This window comes from Leptopilina boulardi, unplaced genomic scaffold, assembly GCF_019393585.1.
Source record: "Leptopilina boulardi isolate dan_hultmark-lab unplaced genomic scaffold, ZJU_Lbou_2.1 LbouV2_368, whole genome shotgun sequence".
In the NCBI taxonomy this organism is placed as follows: Eukaryota; Metazoa; Arthropoda; class Insecta; order Hymenoptera; family Figitidae; genus Leptopilina; species Leptopilina boulardi.
In genome coordinates, this window is record NW_026137938.1 from 273072 (window position 1) to 296094 (window position 23023).

At 28.9% G+C, this 23023-nt stretch overlaps 1 protein-coding gene across 5 annotated transcripts in view; it reads right to left on the reverse strand.

The window, feature by feature from the left end:
- Positions 1-8145: 8145 nt before the first annotated feature.
- The window catches only part of LOC127287260 (paired box protein Pax-5), a 185608-nt gene continuing 170730 nt past the window's right edge, over positions 8146-23023 (reverse strand). For 2 of the 5 annotated variants that reach the window (XM_051314094.1, XM_051314097.1), the window contains 5 exons: positions 21805-22066; positions 20541-20636; positions 16443-16673; positions 12424-12519; positions 8146-9001 (listed from right to left, as the gene is read on the reverse strand). In XM_051314094.1, coding sequence (XP_051170051.1) covers positions 8772-9001; positions 12424-12519; positions 16443-16673; positions 20541-20636; positions 21805-22066 — 915 coding nt within the window. In that variant the 3' untranslated portion in view covers positions 8146-8771. Of the gene's footprint in view, positions 9002-12412; positions 12520-16442; positions 16674-20540; positions 20637-21804; positions 22067-23023 lie in introns of all 5 variants that reach the window. The other 3 variants (XM_051314095.1, XM_051314098.1, XM_051314096.1) reach the window with 3 other exon arrangements.

Sequence of the window (23023 nt, forward strand, 5' to 3'; positions counted from 1 at the left end):
GTAAGGTTGTGGTAAGCTTACAAGGTAAGGCAAGTTATATTCAAATAATAATATTAATAATAAATAAATATTCAATAAAAAAATTTTTCTTTTGCCTTATTCTATTTTGGGAACCTATCATTTCGCAGAAAGTTTTGAAAACAAATTTGGGAGGAGTAGGATTCGAACCCGGGACCGAAGTATATACCTAACAACCTAACCAACTGAGCTAAACGGGGAACTGACAATGAGAAAAGTAATCTTGCTTTTAAGGAGTTGATTATCTTCTTGGTTCCACTTTAAAAGTAAGATTACTTTTCTCATTGTCAGTTCCCCGTTTAGCTCAGTTGGTTAGGTTGTTAGGTATATACTTCGGTCCCGGGTTCGAATCCTACTCCTCCCAAATTTGTTTTCAAAACTTTCTGCGAAATGATAGGTTCCCAAAATAGAATAAGGCAAAAGAAAAATTTTTTTATCGAATATTTATTTATTATTAATATTATTATTTGAATATAACTTGCCTTACCTTGTAAGCTTACCACAACCTTACCTCAACCTTACAACTTAATAATAACCTTACCACAGCCTTTACTCATAAGCTTACCTCGACCTTACCGTGTAAGCTTACCTCGACCCTACCATGTAAGCTTACCTCGACCCTACCATGTAAGCTTACCTCGACCCTACCATGTAAGCTTACCTCGACCTTACCGTGTAAGCTTACCTCGACCTTACCGTGTAAGCTTACCTCGACCCTACCATGTAAGCTTACCTCGACCCTACCATGTAAGCTTACTGTAAGGCGGACATTTTAGGTTTACTGTAAGTCTACTATGGGCTTACGATGTTACCTTACAAACCTTACATGTAAGCCTGCTGTAGGCCTGGTGTAAGATGTTGTGCTGTGTGGGTAGTGTATAGTAGCGAATTGTAAAGTAATGCTTCGCGATGTAAAGTAACGTAATGCATAGTAAAGAAATATTGTAAAGTAACGTAACGAATGTATAGTAAAGAAATATTGTATTCCCGCAGTTTAAAGTAAATTTTTCGTTTTATTACCGTTTTTTAGATATACTTAGAGTTTTACTCTAAGTATAATTGGTTACCAGATTGATGCCGATTCTCGATTCCGCGGCTCAACGTATCGCGATAGACGCCGACAATCGTTGTGTGAAACCGACTTCCGCGATTTATCTGTACGCCTGTATATTTTCGTCACCTGTAAATACCGTTGTAAATAAATAATTTGTTTCAGTTTGTAATTAACCCGTAATTATTCTGTTATTATTTTTGTTGGAATCATAACGAACCCTGGCTCGGCGAGCTAATATATTGATTCTTACAATTACAAACGTTACAATGTTAAATAATCTCCAATTACTAAAAGGTTGTATAAACTTCATATTTATTAAAAAGGATTTACATTATTTGTTTACAAGTACCAACAAGAAGATTTGGCAAGCAAACGGCGCACAGAACAAGATTATCACATTAGATAAATTGATATAATATAAAGATAAATTTTTTTTTGTTTTACATTATTTTTTTTGTAAAATGCATTGATTGGCAGCATTCGATTCATATGTGAGTTTGCGAAATTGAAATTTACATTGGTTATACAATCAGATTCTGGTGTGGATATAATTAAGTACAGTATACCTGTATTTCCCTTTTTTTGCTACAGAATATGGAAGCATCATTATAACATCAATGTTGCTACTAAACTTGATTCTTTGGCAAAACTTATTACACATAGTTTTTTGTGACAAGTAATAAATAATAAATGTTTTAAATAATAATGATAATAATAATAATTATCTCAATAATAATATAATAATAATAATATAATAATAATATAATAATAATAATAATAATATAATAATAATAATATAATAAAGGTTTTAATACCAATAATAGTGATATTATAAATATTGATGAATTTGTGTTCAATAATTAATAAGAATGAATAATACTTAGACCAATAATAATCATCTTTTCCCTAAAGTATTAAGTAACAACTTATCATACGCTCAGTATTCAATTTTACACTATGTATATATTTATATATATAAAGTCATCATATTTTTTTGCAATTAATGCGAGACACATTTTCTAAATTTTATAGTCCGATTTTCAAAAAATTACTATTTACCTAGTTTTAGTTATTGAAAATAAAAATTCCAATTCAAAATTTTTTATAGTTAAAATAATCAGAACAATTTTTTTTTTAATATTAATAATAATTATTAATTTACCATGCGACGTAAGATATTATGCATTCTAATTTCAATTGTCTATTTTTGGATAAAAAGAAACGTTTTATTTTATTTAGACAAAATTGTCTTGAATAGTTAATGTACATATAAAACAAAAATATTCATATGTCGGGAAATATTTTTTGAAGTGAAAAATTACAGTAGGCTGTTAATAAAAATTGGAATTTTAATATATTCAATAAATATGAACAACAAATTAAAAACAAAATAAAGGGAGCAAAAATGACTGTTTTTTTTAACTTTTTGAGATCGTATATTATTTATCATATATTTTTTTTAAGAAATAAATTAAATATACAGAGAGAAAAAATTTACAAACCATGACCACAAATATCAGTAAAATCACAATTAAACTTCTACTTTAATTACAATTAAAATTAATATTAATGAGTATTTATTGACTGAAAGGATATTATATATTTATGTTATAATTTAAGATTAAATCGAGGTTTAAATTGTTATTATAAATATAATAAAATAGAAATATATAACTTAATATTAAGAAATATTTTGTTAACAATTTTTCTAATAAAATTTATTTTTCAACATAATTTAAATAATTATATTAAATTTAAATAAATATTACATTTTATATTTTAATCTTGTTCCCATTAAAATTTTACACAAAATTAAACAATTTCAAGTAGAATTTGCTCCAATTATTCTGTTTTGATTACATTATTCAATATTTATTAACATATATAAATGTGAAATCATTTATTTTATGAATTGATAATGTATTGACATTTTTATCATCTTTAATTTAAAAAACTTGAAAAATACGCTTTTATTCAAAGTAATTTTCGATAAAAAATCACGTTTTTAAATTTTTAACAAATTAGAATCAGAAAAAATAAATCTTAAAAAATTTAAATTAAAAATAATTGAATTGTGAGTTTTGAAAAGAACTCAACTCGAAAAAGCGTGACATTTTCGCATAACAATCGATAGTGAAAATGGCAGTCACGGTTTTTGAGAGTTGAGCACTTTTCGAAATTGATGATTCAATTAATGACTTTATTTGTTAAAAAATATAAAAAATTTTTTTACTAATATAAAAATATTGATTAACGTCCTCCAGATTTGTTAATAATAACAAATAAGACCAATAAAGACTTAACAAATAAAAAGTTAACAATAAATTAACATTATTACGTTTCAAAGTCGACAATGATCTCCTTTTCAGAAATTTGATTTCTCTACATTAAGTTGAAAGTAATAATTTTAGTTAGCATTTTTTTAAAAATAAAACTATAATTATCTATTAAAAATAGATATTTTTTTTTAAATTTGTGATAAAAATTTTAGAAATTTTTTTAAACTACTTTAAAAGTAGGTAATAAATAATTTTTAATAAAATTTAGGAATAATTTTAATTATTTACGTTTTTAATTGTATATTAAATTTAAGTATAACTATATTCTCAATGATAAACATTGCAATTAATCTTTTAATTATCATAAATTAATATTTTTTTCTCTTCCATATTTATTTTTTTGAAAATTAATTAAAAACAAAATTTTTTCACACTTATTTGTTTTTCTTTGGTATTTTGTTTTTAAAAATATATTTATTTAACTACGTGAAGCGCAGAGAAACACAAATTGAAACTAATTTCATGTTTGAATGATTATTTTACTGCTTTGACAGCACATTAAGTTTAGAAAATTTCTATTATTCACATGTGATTAAAATAAAACAGAAAAATAATAACTTTTGGAATTTCTTTAAAAGCCCTAGTAAGACCCTCATAACAAAAGGATATCCCTAGGATATGCATAGGATATCCATATCAATGGTCGATATCCTAGAATGGTCCCCAGGATATCTTGGGATATCCCTAGGATATCCAAACCGCCGGTCTGTGGGACATCAACAGGACATCCATAGGATATCCCTAAGACATCCACGAAATATCTATTGAATATTATATCGCATGATATCCACGGGATATCCTCGGGATGTCCGTGGGATATTCTTAAGATATTCACGGGATATTTAATATCTCAACATATATTTTTAAAGGTTAAAATTGTTAAGCTAATATAATGAATAATAATATAATAAAAAGAAAAATCTTATGAGCTTCTAATTTATTTTAAATGAAGATTTGAAACGCATTTTTCAAAGTTTTTAAATAAACTCATGCACTTGATGTATAATTAATATTAATAGTTATTCGTTATTTGCGGGGAATTTATTGCCAATTTATTTTCTGACAATATTAAGCATATGAATAAAGAAATGAATCACGAATGAGAAAAAAATTAGTTAATAATTTTTCAAATTAAACAACTTTCTCGAAAAACAAGTTGCATTTTATTTTATTTATATATAAAATTTAATTCACAGAATATTCTCACTCGTAGTCTCATAATGACTTTAAAAACAGTATCCTGAGAATATCTTCTTGACATCCAGAAGATATACTGAGAAAATCCTGAAAATATCTGTGGGATATCCTGATGATATCTGTGGGATATCCTGACGATATCTATGGGATATCTGGGGGACATTTATGAAAGTCTATAGAGATATCCAGAAGATATCCTGTGGATAAACTTATGTGTTTATTTTTACGTTTTCTTTTCGGGCAATATTTCAAAATTAAAAAAAAAATAACTAAATATATTTTAAACGTCGCTTGGTAAGTGCAAATGCAATAAATGTTTTTCAAAAAATAATATTCTTTTCTAAATAAATAATGTGTCCGCTAAATATAAATGCGCGTCGTGCTTACCATTTCATTATTCTCTTCTAAGTGGTCTTTGGTTTTCTACAAAAAATAGATATAATATCCTTAACAGTAGTGATCGTTACTCGGTACATGATTTGTAAAGTACTCTCAGAGTCACTCAAAAAATTACTTTTCTAATGTAGTTTATATAATAATACCGACGAAAAAAAATCTCCTAACCCATATATTTATAATATTTATATATATATGGAGTGACTTGCCAGAGGCAATTGACTTGCAAGTATCGAGCAAACGATCCAACTTTTGGTTCGGGTTTCAATATGTGTCAAATTTGTGTTTTGGATCAGTTTCTAGAAATATATAATATATATATATATATGTATATATATAACTATCTACAAATTCGCAATAAGTAAATACATATTTAAATAAAAATTAAAAAATTATATCAAAAATTTTTAAAAACTAATACGTTGATATTATAAATATGTAAAATAAATATTTCTAATCTACCAACTAAATTCAATTTTAATTTTTTTTCCATAATCCATGCGAATTTTCATATATTCGTTTATAGAAGTATTTTATTTAAAAGATAAATTTCAGTTTTTCGATTTAAAAAAAGTGGTCCAGAGTCGAAACCATGTTTAAGACAACTGATTTTTTATATACAAATTTTTTTATATATATATATTTATATATAGTAAATTATTTTTATATTATTATTATTAAAAATTATATTTTTAATAATAAATTTGAATTTTGAATAAAATATACAATCGAAAACCAGAAATTTTTGCTTTTTTAAATAAAATGACAATATTTTAATACTACGAAGATAAATACTGCAACAGTCTTGTTTTCAATGAGAAATAAATCTAATAATATATGAAGAAAAATGTTCAAACTATTAATAACTTTGTTTTTTAGTCTTACTTATAAAAACATCAAGACAAATCTTACAATATTTTAGGTGGTTTATGAAGACAATTCTCAAATTCTTGTAGTGAAAAAAAACTGTTAAAAATTAAAAATATTTTTTTTAGAACTGTGCATTTTAAACTTCAGTCATAAATTCGAAGAACGAAATTAAGATGGAAATAGTCTTAGTAGCTTAAAAAATTAAAAATTATTATTTGAGAAATAAATATGTATACTGTATAGTATTAATATATTTTCAAAATTGCAGAACGTATTGCCGCAATATTGCGAATATTGCTAGGCAATATTGACGCCATATGTTGTGCCATTTAGATTAATAATCATTGGATCGAAACATACCATATGGAAATAAATGAGTGAAAGTTGTCATATTTCTTTATCATAGTTTGTGATAAATAGAATTATGATTAAATATTCACAAAAGATTTTTAATAATAAGTCTGGTGTCTATTAGTGTCTAAGATGCGATTCCTTAATATAAATGGGTGTTTCGATCCTCAAATATTATTGAAATTGAATTTTTAAAAACTTAAAGTTGTATCAACATGAAAATACTCATCATAAAATAAGATTTGTTGTTAAAAACCAATCATATGCTACAAATATGTGTAGTGCGCTCTGACAAAAAGAAATAACTTAAAAATTATAGGTTATGTTTATGATGGTTTAAAGTGGAAAAAGACAAAGAGGATCAATTCTCAATACAAATTATTAAGGCTATTTTACATTCTAAAAAAAAACTTTTAATCAAGGTATAAAACCATCATAAAGATAAACTATAATTTTTTTGCTTTTTAAGTCCCTTTCTTCAGAGCCCATGGCTCTGCACGAGAAAAGGGACCTTAAAGACAAAAATTTGTAGGTTATGTTTGTAATTTTTAAAAATACATAAAAAGGATCAAAGTTATGGGTTTTGTTTATGATAGTTTAAAGTGGAAAAGGCTCAATTCTCAATACAAATTATTGAGTTTTTAAAACTGATTTTTATTTTTATAATTAAAAATGGTTTAATCAGGCTAAAACTATTACTAAACATACCCTAAAATTGTTTGCCTTTAAGGTTTCTTTTCTCGTGAAACGTCACATTAGATTATAAACTTGTTATAAAAATTCGCGATAAGCTGTTTGAATTTTAATGAAAATATTAAGTTGATTTAAAAAAATAACAAAATAAATAAATCATAATAAATACCTAATTAATAATAAATAAATTAAAATTTTAATAATTTACAAGAAAAGTTAATTTTTTGGGGATTTCAAGAAAGTCAAAAAGAAATATTTTCGTAACTTGCGACAAACTTGACATGTACTTTTTTTTTAGTTAAAATTTTAACCCATTAATGACCTGCATTAAATGTTCCACAAAGAGAAAAATGAAAACTAAATGTTTAAAAATCACAATGTTTACGAAATTTTGAAAAATTGATCAATTAAAAATTTTTTGACTCGGAGATTCTTTATTTCGATGATCAAAAATCTAAAATTAGTTGTAGATTCAAAATAGCGGATTTAATATGGCGGAGGATTTAAAAATAAAATTGTAGGATTTACATGAAAATTATGTCTTAGGCATTTTTGAGTTCGGTAATTAATATATTAATAAAATTAATTAATAAATCCAACATGAAATTAAACACTGATTCCTAATTTGTTTAAAATCAAAAATATTTTTCAATTGTTTACAACAATTATTGTGTAAACAAATTATTTAAAACACATCTAAATTAAGGATATTTAAAATCATTTAGTGAAACTAAATTGAAGGTCATTAATGTATGGTTATTTCTGTTTCTTTGCTTTATGAAAATTACTTTCATGATGATTCAACTTGATGTATCGAAATGAATAGTGAAAATAAAACACATATGAACTGGAATTTTTTGTGTTTAGAAGAATTTTTCTTTCATTTCTTGAATCTTAAATCTCAGAAGAATAAATTCCAAAAAGTTCGAATTATTAAAGGAACTAATTTCTAAAGTTTCGAATTACCAAAAGATCAAATTTCTAAAAGTGCAAAGAATCGAATTATTAAAAGTTCGAATCACCAAAACATCGAATTGTTAAAATTTCGAATAACTAAAAGATTGAAATGTTAAATGCTCGAATTAAAAAAATTTCAAATTATTTGAACTTTTAATAATTTGATAATTCGAATTTTTAATAATTCGATAGAATAGTTATTCGACTTTTTGGAATTGAATCTTTTAGGACAAAAATAAGGCGATTCAATTTTTTCCTTTAGTGTGTCAATTATAACTTTTCCCACATAATTTATAATCTAAATTTTCTATTCCATTTTTATAAAATAAAAGTTTTAAATAATTTATATGCCAAAATATTTCCACCTCCTATAATATATATATATAATGACTGTTTCCTCTGATAAAAAAAATATATTGCTACTGGATTAATACGATGTTAGGTCCATTTTTTGTTTCTCTGATTCTCAAGAAAAATGTTATTGATTGCGATCTCAATTTATACCGTAAAATAACGATCCGCCATAGAAGACGGCGATTAATTATGTTTCACTAAAGATCGCATATATTTTAAATCAGAGGAAACTTACGGATTCACTACATGCATGATAGAGAGCATCCGTCGACGGTTCTTTTTTTTGTTGCACTTGATTGTAGAAGCAATACAGGAAGAGCGCTAGTTTTTCGTGTAGTGAGACTTCTATATCAAAACGCATGAGCATTTATCACTGTCTCTGACACGACAAAACAATATACGAATTTTTTTTTAAAAATAAATTTGTATGATATGGCGCCTGCTAATTATTTTCAAAAAATGTTTTTTTTGGTAAGTTTGTTGGGTTTTACTAGCAATGCACCTAAGGAGTTTTTCTAACCTATAAACAACTTCCCTTTCAATTAAGCTAAATATAGATCGGTTGAAGTAGTACTATGATCGGGCTTCGTGCAAGCGCTTCCAGTAGGTGACGCTGCACTTGCGCCACTACTAGCTCTTGTTGCAGCAAGGGGTGAACGACTAGCTGCATCCGTATTGTTCTCTGATCCTGCATTATTGTTACATCCACCCTGCTGTGAATTATTGTGGGAAGACGCCAGCGTATCCCCGCTGCAGTAATAATATGATGAATCTGAAAATAAAAAGCATATATATAAATAAAATAAGTTTTCAATTTCAAATTAATATATTTTATTAATTAATATCAATATTCAAATTGAATTTCGCAGACTTTCGTTAGTTCGCTAAATTCAAATTGGCGCGTAAGTCACGTAGTGCGTTTGTCACACGACAAACGCACGCCTCGCCGCTAATAACGAAATTTCTGGTCCTTTATTCTTGAACACCATGCGATATCATCGAAACTTTGCGACACTTCTGATTGGTGAGTGCTTGTCAAATTTCTGCAACGATTGGTCTAAACCATTCGATTCAAAGTTCGGTGCACAAAAATCAGTTCAAGAGTAGCACCCCTGAGAGCATTATGTACTCATCGGGTTCGCACTATTTTGATATTAACACGCGATTATTATATTTCTTATTACATTGATTGTTATAATAAAAATATCTTGTATCTCAAATTGATCTCAAATTAATTTGTGCTGTGCTGTAACGTCCAGAGTTATTTCTTTATAATTTTTCTATTTCTTTGTATTTTATTTTTTTCGAGTTTATTATCGCTTCTTAGAAAACAAACATCAGTATTTTTCAAAACTATGTTTCTTTTTTACAAATTATTTATTAGGTGTACAACTAAGTTCCCGCTGTTTGTCAATAGATAACGTTAGCAGTGAGTGTTGATCGATTTTGATATATCCAAAACGCCATAAATAAACCTTAGACATATGCTAAAGAAACTGTGGTGATATATTAGTGATTTTGTTTTGGCGTTATATACTTTTGGTTGTGCGAAAATGTCTGATTTTGTGCCAAATAATCGTCATTTGCGGGAAGTGTTAATCTTCTTTTTTCATTCGAAGAAAACGGCAGCTGAAGCATACCAAGAGCTCAAAAAAGTTTATGGAGATGCTGCTCTAAGTGAAACAACATGCCGTGATTGGTTCCGCTGCTTTAAAGACGGTGATTTCGATGTTGAGGACCGTCCTCGTGAAGGAAGACCAAAAACCTTCGAAGATGCTGAATTGGAAGCATTACTTGACGAGGATTCGTGCCAAACGCAAGAAGAGCTTGCTGTAGCATTAAATGTTACTCGTCAAGCCATTTCCAAGCGATTGCATGCGTTAGGAATGATTCAAAAACAAGGGACTTGGGTCCCTTACGATTCTACAGCATGACAACGCTAGGCCTCACGTTGCCAAATGTGTCAAGACCTACTTGGGAACGCTTAAATGGGAAGTCCTACCACACCCGCCGTATTCCCCAGATATTGTGCCTTCCGATTATCACCTGTTTCGTTCCATGGCACATGGTCTGGCTGCTCAGCAATTTCACTCATGCGAAGACATAGAAAAATGGCTTGATTCGTGGATAGCCTGAAAAGACGAAGAGTTTTTCCGACGCGGTATTCGAGCTGTGCCAGAAAGATGGGAGAAAATCGTAACTGCCGATGGACAATACTTTGAATGATTTATTTGTAACCTTCTCTGTAAATATAGTTGAAATTTCATTTAAAAAAAAACAGCGAGAACTTAGTTGCACACCTAATATTTCTTCCTTTTAGAACCGATAATGAAATCTAAAACTTTAAATGGTCTACACTTGTAAGATGCACTTTGAGATTTTCAAATTCATATAAACTAAAACAGTTGTAAGCAATAAAAGTTTAGAAAAATATATATATAACTGTGATATCAACACAAAACTTTGAGTGCATCCTCCACAACTTTTAGATCCCCACTCTTTCATGATACCCTAATCTTAAGATACTACCACGCAAAGCCATCCCTTGCAAAGGCTGGGTCTAAAGGACCCAATGACATCTTTCTTTTGATAAGAATTTCTATTATTGTTTTTCATAGATCCAATCATTGATTTTTTTTAATTTCCCGCTCTAAAAATATTCATCCCCAAATTTTCAACCGACTAAAAAATTTAAGAAAGGATAGCAATATAAAAACTAATGACGTTAATGAAAAAGTCAGTAGTCTTTCAATTCAGTTCACTTCAAGTCTGTAATCATTCAGTCAGTAAATCTTCTCTCTAAAATCAGTTCTCTCTACTATTTTCAAATTCAAGATTCTTCTAATTCAATTTCTAATTATTTCTCCAGTGACTAGTTGGTTCATTTTCAAAATATTTAAATTCTTCCAAATTTAATCTTCAAGTTCCAGTTCAAGATACTATTCTTTATATCAAACATCCAAGGTTCCGATTTAAAACGAGTTTTCAACAATATTCATCAGTTATACATAAATAGAAAAAGTAAGTAATTTTATTGTATATTAATTACTTTTCTTCTCTTATCTGAATTACTTTTACTTGTTATACTTCTAATTCCGAAGGACGTAGTACGATTTTCGTTCCTCCATTCCTTAAAAATTTGCTCATTATTTTTTTTATATACCTTCCGAAAAGATTTTAGTGCATTATTATCATTTCAATCCTTTTAAATTTACCCCTTTTTAAAACAAACCAATTTGAAAGATTCTTGAGAAAAATAAATTAAAATTTACTAATTATGTTGCGTTGTCGAATATAACAGTGTGCCATCAACTTCCTCACAATTAAATGATAACTTGTGGTCGCTTGAACAAAATCTACATGGCTGGTGATTTCGCTCCTTTTGTACTTCCTCCGTGAGTCATAGCCGCGATTAAAGTTTTATTTATTAAAATTAAAATCATAACACAAGACATTGCAGAAACATTCCTCTAATCTTCAACTGAAATCATCTGAAAATTTTCAACTGAAAACAACAAGGGAACCTTTTACTGAAATATCGATAAAATCTTCCAGCAAGAAAAAATTTCCTGAATATCACTTCGAAAGCTTTATTTGCTTAATATTTCGTAATTTCTTCATATTTCAGTAAGAGGTTCCAGAAATTTGAATTTTATTAGAAGCTTTCCATGATATTACAGAGGAAGGTTAGGGAAATATTCTTGTCATACTTTGTGCTATGCGGATAGAAATTAAAGTATTTAAGGAGGTAGTCCACTTACGATCCTTATTTCAAAATAGATGATCACTGCAAAAAGAAGTATCTTATTTTAAGATGTTTTAGTAGCGTTTTTAAGACATTTTAAACATCTAAATTTATTAAAAATGCTACCAAAACATCTTAAAATAAGATACTTCTTTTTGCAGTGTTCTAATCAATATAATAATTTATGACTACCCCGTTAAACATTTTGTTATAGTTAAATATACATGATTCAATAAAAGAACAGTTTAATAGAAAAATACTTTTGCGAGACGTTGCTACAATGTGGGAATTCGAAGGTGTTGTAAAATATTTAAACGCAGGAATAGAGCGTAAGTAAAGCTGAATTTGAACAAAAAAATCAAAATCCCTTATTGTATCCAACATCTCTTATAATATTACAATCAATCGTTCCCTGATCTAATGGGTAGTAATACTCACTGTTTACTTACTGAGTAACCCGCTTGTCGCAGTTCCATAACCATAACTACTATAAGGAGCAGCTGAATACTGAGAATATGCCGCACTATACGCGTAGTCACCAGTACCTGAACATACATGAAAATAGCAATTAGAATTTACGTTTACTATTAAACTATTTATTAGCGAAAAGATATTTAATCTTTTAACATAGACATCTTTTTCAATTGGAAAGATTTCCTGGAAAAGCTTTTAGAAATTCTGATAATTGACATAAAATTTCCGATGAAATCGGAATTCCAATAAGAATTCAACGGAAACTTTGTCGGAATCTCCAGGAACCCTTCTGAACCCTAAAGAATCTTGACAACTAAACTGATAATTTGTAATTACGATGTTCTCCAAAAGAAAACGATCCACTTCCTTAAGTTTTTACTGCTAAATGAAAAGCTTTTTCACTATTTCCCTACAGTAACAGTTACCTAAGGTGTATAAAATTGTTAATCAAAATCTTTAGAGTATAATGAGGAATTTTTTTATATTATTGTCGGGATATTAGAAATTACGTCACCCATTTCCAGACAAAGAATAATGGCAAACCCCTGACGGATATTCATAAACTTTAATAAATTGTAATTCTACTTTTTTCAATCTAAACATAGTTCCCGGTTAAAATTTCGAAGTTATTTCATATTAAATACAAACTGTTCAATCCGGATTAGTTCGGAAATTGTGCGAAAACAATCAAAAAATGATACGAATTAGTCAGCAATGAATCCGGATGATAAATCCGAGATTAGTACAAAATTAACATGAATTAAATCCGCAATTAGTCCACGCAACAATTTGATTTTAGTTAGTTAAAAAATTCAAAAATGAGTATAAAATAATCCAGAATTTGTATGTAAACTATCCGTAAACAGTATGCAACAATTAAATACTATCAAAAACTGAATCCGACAGGAGTTTATAATAATCTGAAATCTTTGTAAAAAATCCAGTCTGACCAATAGTTACTACTATACTTGGGTTAACATTCCTGAACGTTGTATTAATTCGAAACAGTCTGGTTTAGAGTAAGGTTTCTATTATCCAAAAGTAGTATTATTTGTGTGACAAGTAAATCCGGAATTAATCCAGTCTAATCCAAAATTAAATGGATCATATTGAAACAGGAGTTTTTATTATCAAAATTTTATATAATTTACTCTACACCACATGCAGCTAGGGTGTCGATTATGTAATTTGATTTGACGTCAAAATCAAATTCATTTTAACGTCAATGTCAAATTTAATTCAACAAATTTATTGTTTTATTTAACTTAGACTTTAAATAAAAATTTAATTTTTTATTTCAATTTAACGTCGCATTCAAATTTATTTTTTGATAGTAATTTGACGTATTGCAATCAAAAAATAAATTTGACTTTGACGTCAAAGTCAAATCAAATTACATAATCGACTCCCAGATTCAAGAATTTAAATTTATAAAATGTTTGTTAGGAGCCAGTTAACAGAAGATCGACAGTATTTATTTATTATAATAAAAATATTTATTTAATAGAAATTTTAATCTCAAAGGTGGGATGAAATTGGGCGAACCCAGAACAATGCGCGTCTATTTAATGTTTTTATTAAAGAATTTACTTATAGTAGGGGAGAGTCATTACGGTCGGGCCACCTTTACGGTTGGACCAGTACTGCGTTTAAAGCCCTTTCACATTAGCGCCATCTACCTTTGCATGCAAATACTTACTAGCGATGGTAATTAACTTTTCACGTCACTTTTAGTAAGTCTCAGTGAAATGCGCAATTCGTACAGACGTTTTTTGTAAAATGTGCTAAAGATCAAAAGGAAAACTTGTTTGTGGTGTCCGAAAAATGAATTAAACAAAAGAAGAAGATACAAACAATAAAGTAAGTTGACTAAGTTTGTTGGTTTGAGTGTTCTTTGAAAATGTGGAGCCTTATTTGATGTTTGTATAATGCATTTTTTGTCTGTGTAATAAAAAAGTAAAACGACGTGATATTGATGGTTGGGCCACTTAAAATTGTGCAATTATGATACGTCCTCACATTATAAATTCATTTTTCGACGTATCGATGTGACAAACACGTCATTTACCAGTGGGATAAAAAGATTTACGTTTTAGAAACGTTCCTATAACGATTCGTTACGTTCTATTTCGAGTCTACTGCAATAACGCATTATAGACGTTTCGTGTTCTGAAAACGTTTTGGGGCGTTTATTAATTTACATGAGATTTTTTTGAAATGTCCTTTTTTTGTGAGATTTTTTGGCATAAACTTTATTGCGCCAAAAACACTATTTTAACAAATGTTTAGTTCACATAGACGGTGGCGCCGTCAATTAGGGTAAAATTTGTTGCAGGCAAATATTATACAGATTTAGGGATAAAAATAATACTATGTTTCTTCTGTGGCGGGCCATTTTGAATCATTTTCTTTCATATAACATTGATTTTGTACGGTAGCCCAACCGTAAAGCCTTGGGCGGACCGTAACGACAAAATTTATTTTTTGAAATGCCTATAACGTTTACACTTTTGGTCCAATCATTTTCTGTTGTTCAGAGAAAATGTTGCACTTGATAAGATCTTTTCAACCATACGTGAGAAAATCCTAAATTCGGTTTAGAACGGAAGTTATGGCCACAAGTCAAAACGTGGCCCAACCGTACTGACTCTCCCCTTTTGTTTATCGTGTGACGAAGTAAATCGTCAAAATTGTATTCTTTATTATTTGCCATTTCTCCTCGGTCGAATTTAATAACTATTAAGGTAGGGTTAATATTCCTTCTTTTGATTGGCCCGGGTACCGATCCCGACCGAAGCGAGTCGACCCCCCACGAACAGGAAGAGGATCTACGTCAGTTCGTTAATCGATGTTCGCAAGGCGACACCGCATATAATATCGTCCGCGATCACTCATTAATCATTATTGAAATTGTTAACTGTAATAAGTTGTTTCTAGCATTATTAATTAATGAAGACAAGTGTGATTTTTGAATTATTGTTTAATTTATTATTGTTTGTCTGATCTTCATCTCTACACCTGATTTTCCAGCAGAAGTCAATAGTAAGTATAATATTATTTGTCGTCTAGTCTCACAAAAACGTGGTAAGCATCGCCCCGGAATGTTCGATGAAGGTTCCCCCCTTTGTGTAGAAATTAGTTAGAAAATATTGATAGCATGGAGATGCAATTAATTATTTAAATTAATATCTACCGTTATAATCGACGTCTTTAATTTCAATATGTAATAATTTTTGTTTTCTTAATCCTGATTTATATAATTTAATATTTGTTCTATTCTCTTATTTTCATACAATATAAAATTCCATTTGCCATGTGGTCACACTGTATACCTAAACAAGTACGGTCCAAGAAAGGCGCCCAGTTGACACCGCGTGCTTCTTCTAAAATTCTTCATCGAGACGCATGCGCCCAAGGCAACACTCCAGGGACGTAATAAAAATTAAACGTCCCCTAAAGATCTAAATAAATCAAAATTTTGTTGGAGAGTCGCAAAATAAAGATTCCCGTTACAATACAGTTAATAAATACAAAATTACTTCTGTTAAATCAGAAATTAATTACTAAATCCAGAATCTGTATTCATTAGTTACATTTTTGACTTACTTCAGATTAGACCTGATTTATTCTAGGTCAGTTACTAAAACCGGAAAAATTTCGGATTATGTCCGGATGACAAAAACCTGACATTAAAAAAACTTTAATTTTTATTAAATAACATAAGTAGAATTACAATTTATTAAAATTTTAAAGTATCTAGCATAGATACTTATATTTAAATACAAAACATTTATATCAAATTTTTAATAAATTTGCGCATACATTGCAGAAAATTAAACCCATGCGTTTCTAACATATACATAGAAGTAAAAAAAAATTAAAAATTCCGATTCAAATAACTCGATCTGAGTACAAATCCCCTTGAGAAGTTAAAATGACACTGAGATCGTGTTATTTGATCCGGATGGTCAAATTAAACCTCTTGATTACTTACCAGTTGCATAGTGTCCAAAACTAGGAAGCATTGTCGTGTAAGGTGGAATTGCGGATGATACCTGAGGTTGAGATACTGGTGGCTGTAATACTGTCAGTCCTGGATCTCCAGTAGTTGTGTTGATAGCCGTAGGGGCTGAGCTAGTCTCGTTATGCAACGAAAGCGGTGGACTTTGCTCGCCCCCTCCGGCTCCTACACCAACATACGATACTGCAACGGTACTGCTCTCTGCTATGATCATGCACAATACAATATAACATTCAAATCAGGCAAAAGCTTAAAAACAGCATTTACATTTAAAATTAAATTTTAAACAATGCAAAATTAATATAAAGATTTATTCTAAGGCATGTACAACGTCATTGCAATTGGTAAATAGTGCTTAAAAATTAAGAATTTTTTTAAACTATGAATTAGAAATTCAATTTGTGGCGAGTATAATTTGTGTTATATCACTCGCGATTATTAGAGATAGGGTTCGGTGGTAATCTAGTAATTTCGTCAATTCTCAAACAAACTCACACAATCTGCCTACGTTGCAAAATTAAATCTGTGACTGTTGTTGGTTGGATGGTGGGTAAATTTTGAATCTTTCAGAATCACTAATCATCATTTAGGATGAAGAGGGAACAGAAGATAAAAACATTTCCCTAACCTTCCACAGAAGGTTTGGTTCCAAACCTTCTTTTGGAATATCATAAAAGCTTTCAGTAATTTTCAAATATTCGTCTAATAAGGCATCTTCCACCGGATCATCATGGGAACTTTCCAATGGAATATCAAGGGAAAATTTCCTAAATAAACGAAATTTATTTATACTAATGTGAAAAAGTAGTTAAGCATGTTAAACAATTTAAACGCTAAACGAATATATTTATGGAATGTTTCAAGGAATATTTATGGAATCTTCCCTTAATATACCAGTAGAATGTTTCTTTAATATTACATTGAAAACTTCCAGAAGGTAGAAGAAGAAGATATTCCAGAAGGTTCCCTTCATGTTCCAGTGGAAACTTCTTGATATTCCAAAAGAAAGTTGAAACCCCCACAGCACCTAAAATTGCAGTAATATCGCCAACATTGTCTAAATATTTCTGTGATTTCTGCAATATTGCTGCATTATTATAGAATATTGAGGAAATGTTGCCAATATTGTTGCAAGTTTAGGTGATGTGTGGGGAAGCTGCAGTGGCAAGTTAGGTGAGTATTCTTGCAATTTCTTGTACTTATTTTTCAGGTTTTAGTTCAAATTTTTAAGAGTCATATGAACTCACATCTACGAAGCACGATATATTTCTGGAAGCTTCTCAGGTAAGTTCCCTATAAAAAATATTGGACAGCATGATCGGAGAAAACACATTGGACCTCGGTAGGATGAATCTGTTGTTTTGATTTTAACAGATTGGACTATTAACCCCTATTATTTTTCATTTTCAGGATTAATTTTTTAAAAGCTTGCAAATATTAAAATTATTAAAATTTTACGTAAAATTTTAGGTTATGTTCGTTTCTTGGTTAAGGAAATTTAAGAATATGTTTGGTGGACATAGTCTTGAATCCGATGGATTTGAGGTTATGTTTGATCTATGACCTTGAATCCTGAAGACCACAAAGTAGTATAAGAATACGTAACGCCATGCATTCAAAATAATCCTACTTCTGTGTTCAACAGATCTAAGTTTTTTTTAATAATGCGTACGTATAGTGCCTCTCCTGAGAAAATTGAAAATTAAGGTACATCAAGTTGGATTCTATTGTCCCCACTCGCTAAAATCCCCACTTACCATTGCAATTCTCGTCAACTACCTCACCCTATTCTAGTGGAAATTTATTAGTAACTTCTACTTTTATCAATAAAGTTATTAAATTTCCCCTAGAACAGGGTGCGGTAGTTCAGAAGAATTATGACGCTGAGGCCTAGAACCTTAAATTTTGAGGTTATGTTCGTTTTAATACTAATATAGATAGAGATATGGGTCATTATGCTCCCTGCATGCTTCTGCCATCTGACGGCGACAGGACTTATCCGATATGAATTACTGTATTCACTCGTCACAAATTTGCAGTGTAAACTAATTTTTTTTTATCAGTAATCATTATTATTTCTTAACGCTTTTGTTAAGCGTTAAACTTAATCACTTTTATTATAATTTCATATATATTTCTTAAATCAATTACTTTTATTACAATTAAAATTTTATATCTTAATTTATACGCTATTTTCAATCGAAAGAATTAGACCTTCTATTGAAAACAGATTCGACCAAACATTCCATAATCTGTTAAAATCAAAATAACAGATTCATCCTACCGAGGTCCAATCTTCTCGGATCATGCTATCCAACATTTTTTACAGAGTTGGTAATACTCAAATGAAAATTTCTAGGATGATTAAAATGCCTGCCTTAACGGAAGCTTCCTTGAAATATTGAGGTAAGCTTTCACTGAAATATCATGGAAACCTTTCACAAGAATCGTTAAAGATTCTTATTACGTTCATGTGGAAACTTCGTTGAGGCGTAAATTTTAAGCTTCCATGGAGATTCCATCAGAATTCCGTTTCAGTGTCGAGTGAAAACTCGACGTAAATTTTCGATATTCTGCCTAAAATTGATATGGATTCCCTTAAGATAATAAAATTCTTTTTTTATAATAATTATTACAGATATCTGTAATTAATCTTTAAATTAATTTAATCCAAAATCAGATAGAAAAATTGTGGAAATTTTGTCTCAAATAAAAGTCTTGCTAAAAATTCCGTTAGAATTGTTTTCTGTAGAATTTCATTGGATTTTCGTCGAACACGTCCTGGAGATTCCGTCGGAATTTCAATAATTCTTTATTTCTTCAGTGTACATCAACTGGATTCAAGGACTGTTCACTCAAACATCATTCTCTCTTAATTTATCAAATTATTTTTAAAAAAGACATCAAATTAAGTTCGCACTATATTTCACACTTAAAATTTCTTTAAAATCTTGTTCAAAGTTCGTCAAACTGTTAAGAATTCTTAAGAATTTAATTGTGTTACTCATAATTTTGATTTTATGAATAATTTGCTTTTATATCAAAAAGTTTTCTGTAAGTTAATAACTTCATAGATATCTTTTTTCTGTTTAAGAAATTACCGTCATAGAAATCTACATTATCGACTGTCGTAAAAACAGGAAAATTATGATATAAAAATTACCGACATAGAAATCTACTTTATAGACTGTCGGTAAAACAAGAAAATTATAACATCAAAATTACCGACATAGAAATCTATTTTACTGACTATCGGTAAATCAGGAAAATTACGATATAAAAAAGTAAACTATTGGAGTAATTGGCTTTATAATCAATAAAAGTTGTGAAATTTTGATGTACATTTATTTTAGTTTTCAAAAATTCATAATGTTATCAAATCTAGTGAAAATTAGTAATTTGTGAGTTTTTCGGGTTTGCTAAATTGATAACTTTTTTTTGAAGTTAATGTGTAACAATTTCAAAATTCAAAGTAGGAAACAATACGAAAGCGAAAATTTTAAAAAATTAACTAATTCTGATATCTAATTATGATTTAATTCATTTAATTAACTAATTAATTAACATAGTCATCAATCTTAAAAACTGTTAGACATAAAGTTTTAAACAAAGATCATTTTTCTGCGTCTTCTCCCTATTGGATATATTTCATATTTTTAAATGACTTCATATTTTAAATTACTGAAGTAATTAAATTAGATCTTTATTAATCATTTAAGTTTTAATTTTTTCAGAAAGACGATTTTTTGTACATATAAAACATAATACCACAACATTGATTGAACTTTCCCTGTACGTGAATTTAAAAAAAAAATTATTACCTTAATATATCTTGTAAAAGTTTTAAAAATATTTTTATAAGAAAATAAATATTTATAAAATATTAGAATATTAGAAAATTATTAATTTGGGAGAGAAAAGGGATTAAGTATGTCAGTAACATGAAATATTAGTGGTTATATTATATAAGTATGTATATATATTATTGATTTGAATATTGACAGTGAAAGCTGCAGTAGCTTCGTTTTTGATATTAGACAATTTCTAAGACTATTAAGGATGCAAACTCACCAGATGTATGATATGGAGACATGTTAGCACCATCCAATGTTTGACTCAGTTTTAATTCTTGCATCGTCAGAGGTGTAAGCGGCGTCAAAGTACCACCTGCCATAAGGGATCCCCATTTTTTTTGTTACTTTATGTAAGTTTTATTTCTAGTTGCTTATCAAGACGGAACGTTATGTAAAAATATTTATTTAGAAATTCCAAAACAAAAAACTCTTTTCAATTTTAATTATTATAGTTCTATATGATTCGTTTAGATTTAAGTTCGGTAGGGCGAAGAACTTCATGAAAATATAGAGATTTTAGAATTATCCAATATCTTCATGGAAGAATTGGCAGAAATAGAACTTCAGAAAATGTTTAAATATAGTTGAAATTATAACATGTTATCATCCTGGTCAATTTTGGGAAAATTAAGATTAAGGATAACAAAATTTGAATCATTGAAAGCCAACAAAAACCCTTGTTAAAATTTTGGATTACTTCTGGATTTCTGGAAAATTTCCGGACATTTTCCGAAAATCTTTCCACGTGGGTTATGTAAAAAATCCAGAATTAAGACGCATCAGCAATTCGGATTTTGAAAAATATCTTCGAACTATTTAATATTAAAATCAGTTATACTCTAACTCTCCGAACATAAATTTTATTTTTATTACATTTATTTCTAGAAATTAAATTTTGATAAATATAATAAAGTACAAAACTTTATCAATCTTTAAAGAATGCTTCTACAATAAATAAAATGAACTCATATACGTTCCGTCGTTGATTACACAACAATTTAAATTACAAAATACATAACTTAAAAAAAATGTTTACAAAATTAAACCGCCAATTACCACTATAGCATTTTTTTAGGGGGAATATTGGATAAAATATAGGCTAAGATTTATCCAAATACGATTTGGAAATTGTCAATATTTACCATAAAGAAATTTTAAATCTAAAAATGCTACATGTAAAGAAAACATATATATATATATATGTATTGAAGAAAACAATTTCCACCATTTTATCTTTCGCCATTACTCATGCGTTATTTAAGCATTAGCACTAACGTGAGTGTATATGCAAAGCTATGTATATATTAAGCCACAATAATAAACGCACATATATATAGAAAAAGAAAGGATTTTTAATAGAGGCAAATATACATATACTACGTTTGTTGGAATCAGTACCAGGGAGGAAAAGAGTAAAAGGGGAGTTCAAAGGGAGAGAGAGAGAGAGAAAAAAAAAGAGGGAATAGGAAGGAGATGCTCACCTATAGTGCCCCCTATGGGCGGGGTGTAGAGGTGGGGCGTCTGCGCTTGCGTCATAGTACTAATGGTGCCCAGGGAGTCGTACAGTTCTGCGGAGGTTGCAATCGCATTCCCGGGGAATCCCCCATGTTCATAGTATCCGCTGCCTCCTCCGCTACTTCCACCACTACCTCCTGAGCCACCACCGTTTCCGGTAGCACCGCTACCTCCAAGTTCATTCAGCAGCTTATGCTCATCCTTAATGCTCCATTTACTTGACCACAGCTGCAATCACATTTAGTCTCAATAAAGTCGTAATTAGCAATAGAAAACTACTACATATATATATACGTGTTGAAATATTAGGTATTCATAAAATTAATAATCATTTTTTCAAGTGCTTCGCAATTTCTACCAAATAGCTTGGTGACCTTTGGTACATATAAAATTTTTTTTTTAAATAATAACATTGTAAAAATTACTATACACTTAAAAATCGAGCTTCAACTTTACACTAGAAAGATTGAATTTATATAGTTTCAATCTCGAAAAGTGCAAATGTTTTTATTTCAATTACAGTATTTTGTCCAACCAATGATATGTAAACATTCACACTTTTCGAGATTGAAAATATATTATTTCAATCTTTTTAGTTTAAAGTTAAAGTTCAATTTCTAACAGTAGTGCGTATATAATTGAGTAGTTACCAATCACACGAGTAATATTTAAAGATTGTTACAGAAATTTAAATTTGTTAACGAAAAATACTTTGGTTATTCATTCAAAATTCTTTACGATGTTATTTGTTAAAAAAATTGAGGTACTTGAAAAAATAATTATTAATTTTATGAATACATTATATTGATACAATATTGTATTACTAAATACAAAACAAGAAGTTTCCTAAATATTGAACAAATTTTCCTTTTCACTTATCCGTCGTTTCGTAATTATTTTCAGTGAAATATTAAAAATTGCCTATGCAAAAAAACTATATTGTTAGACAATCTTAACAAATATTAACCCAGAGCATTTGTCCGCAGTGATGAAATTTTAACAATTCTTAATTAAAGTTCGATTTTTTTACTAAAAACTTCGTCAAAGTATATTATGATAAAAAATCAAGCAATTTTTAATTTTAAAAAAGGAACTTTAATTCTTGACAAATTGAAAAATGAAACTTGGAAAACTTTCAGAACTCTAAAAAATAATTTATATATACATATTTTTTACATAGGCAAT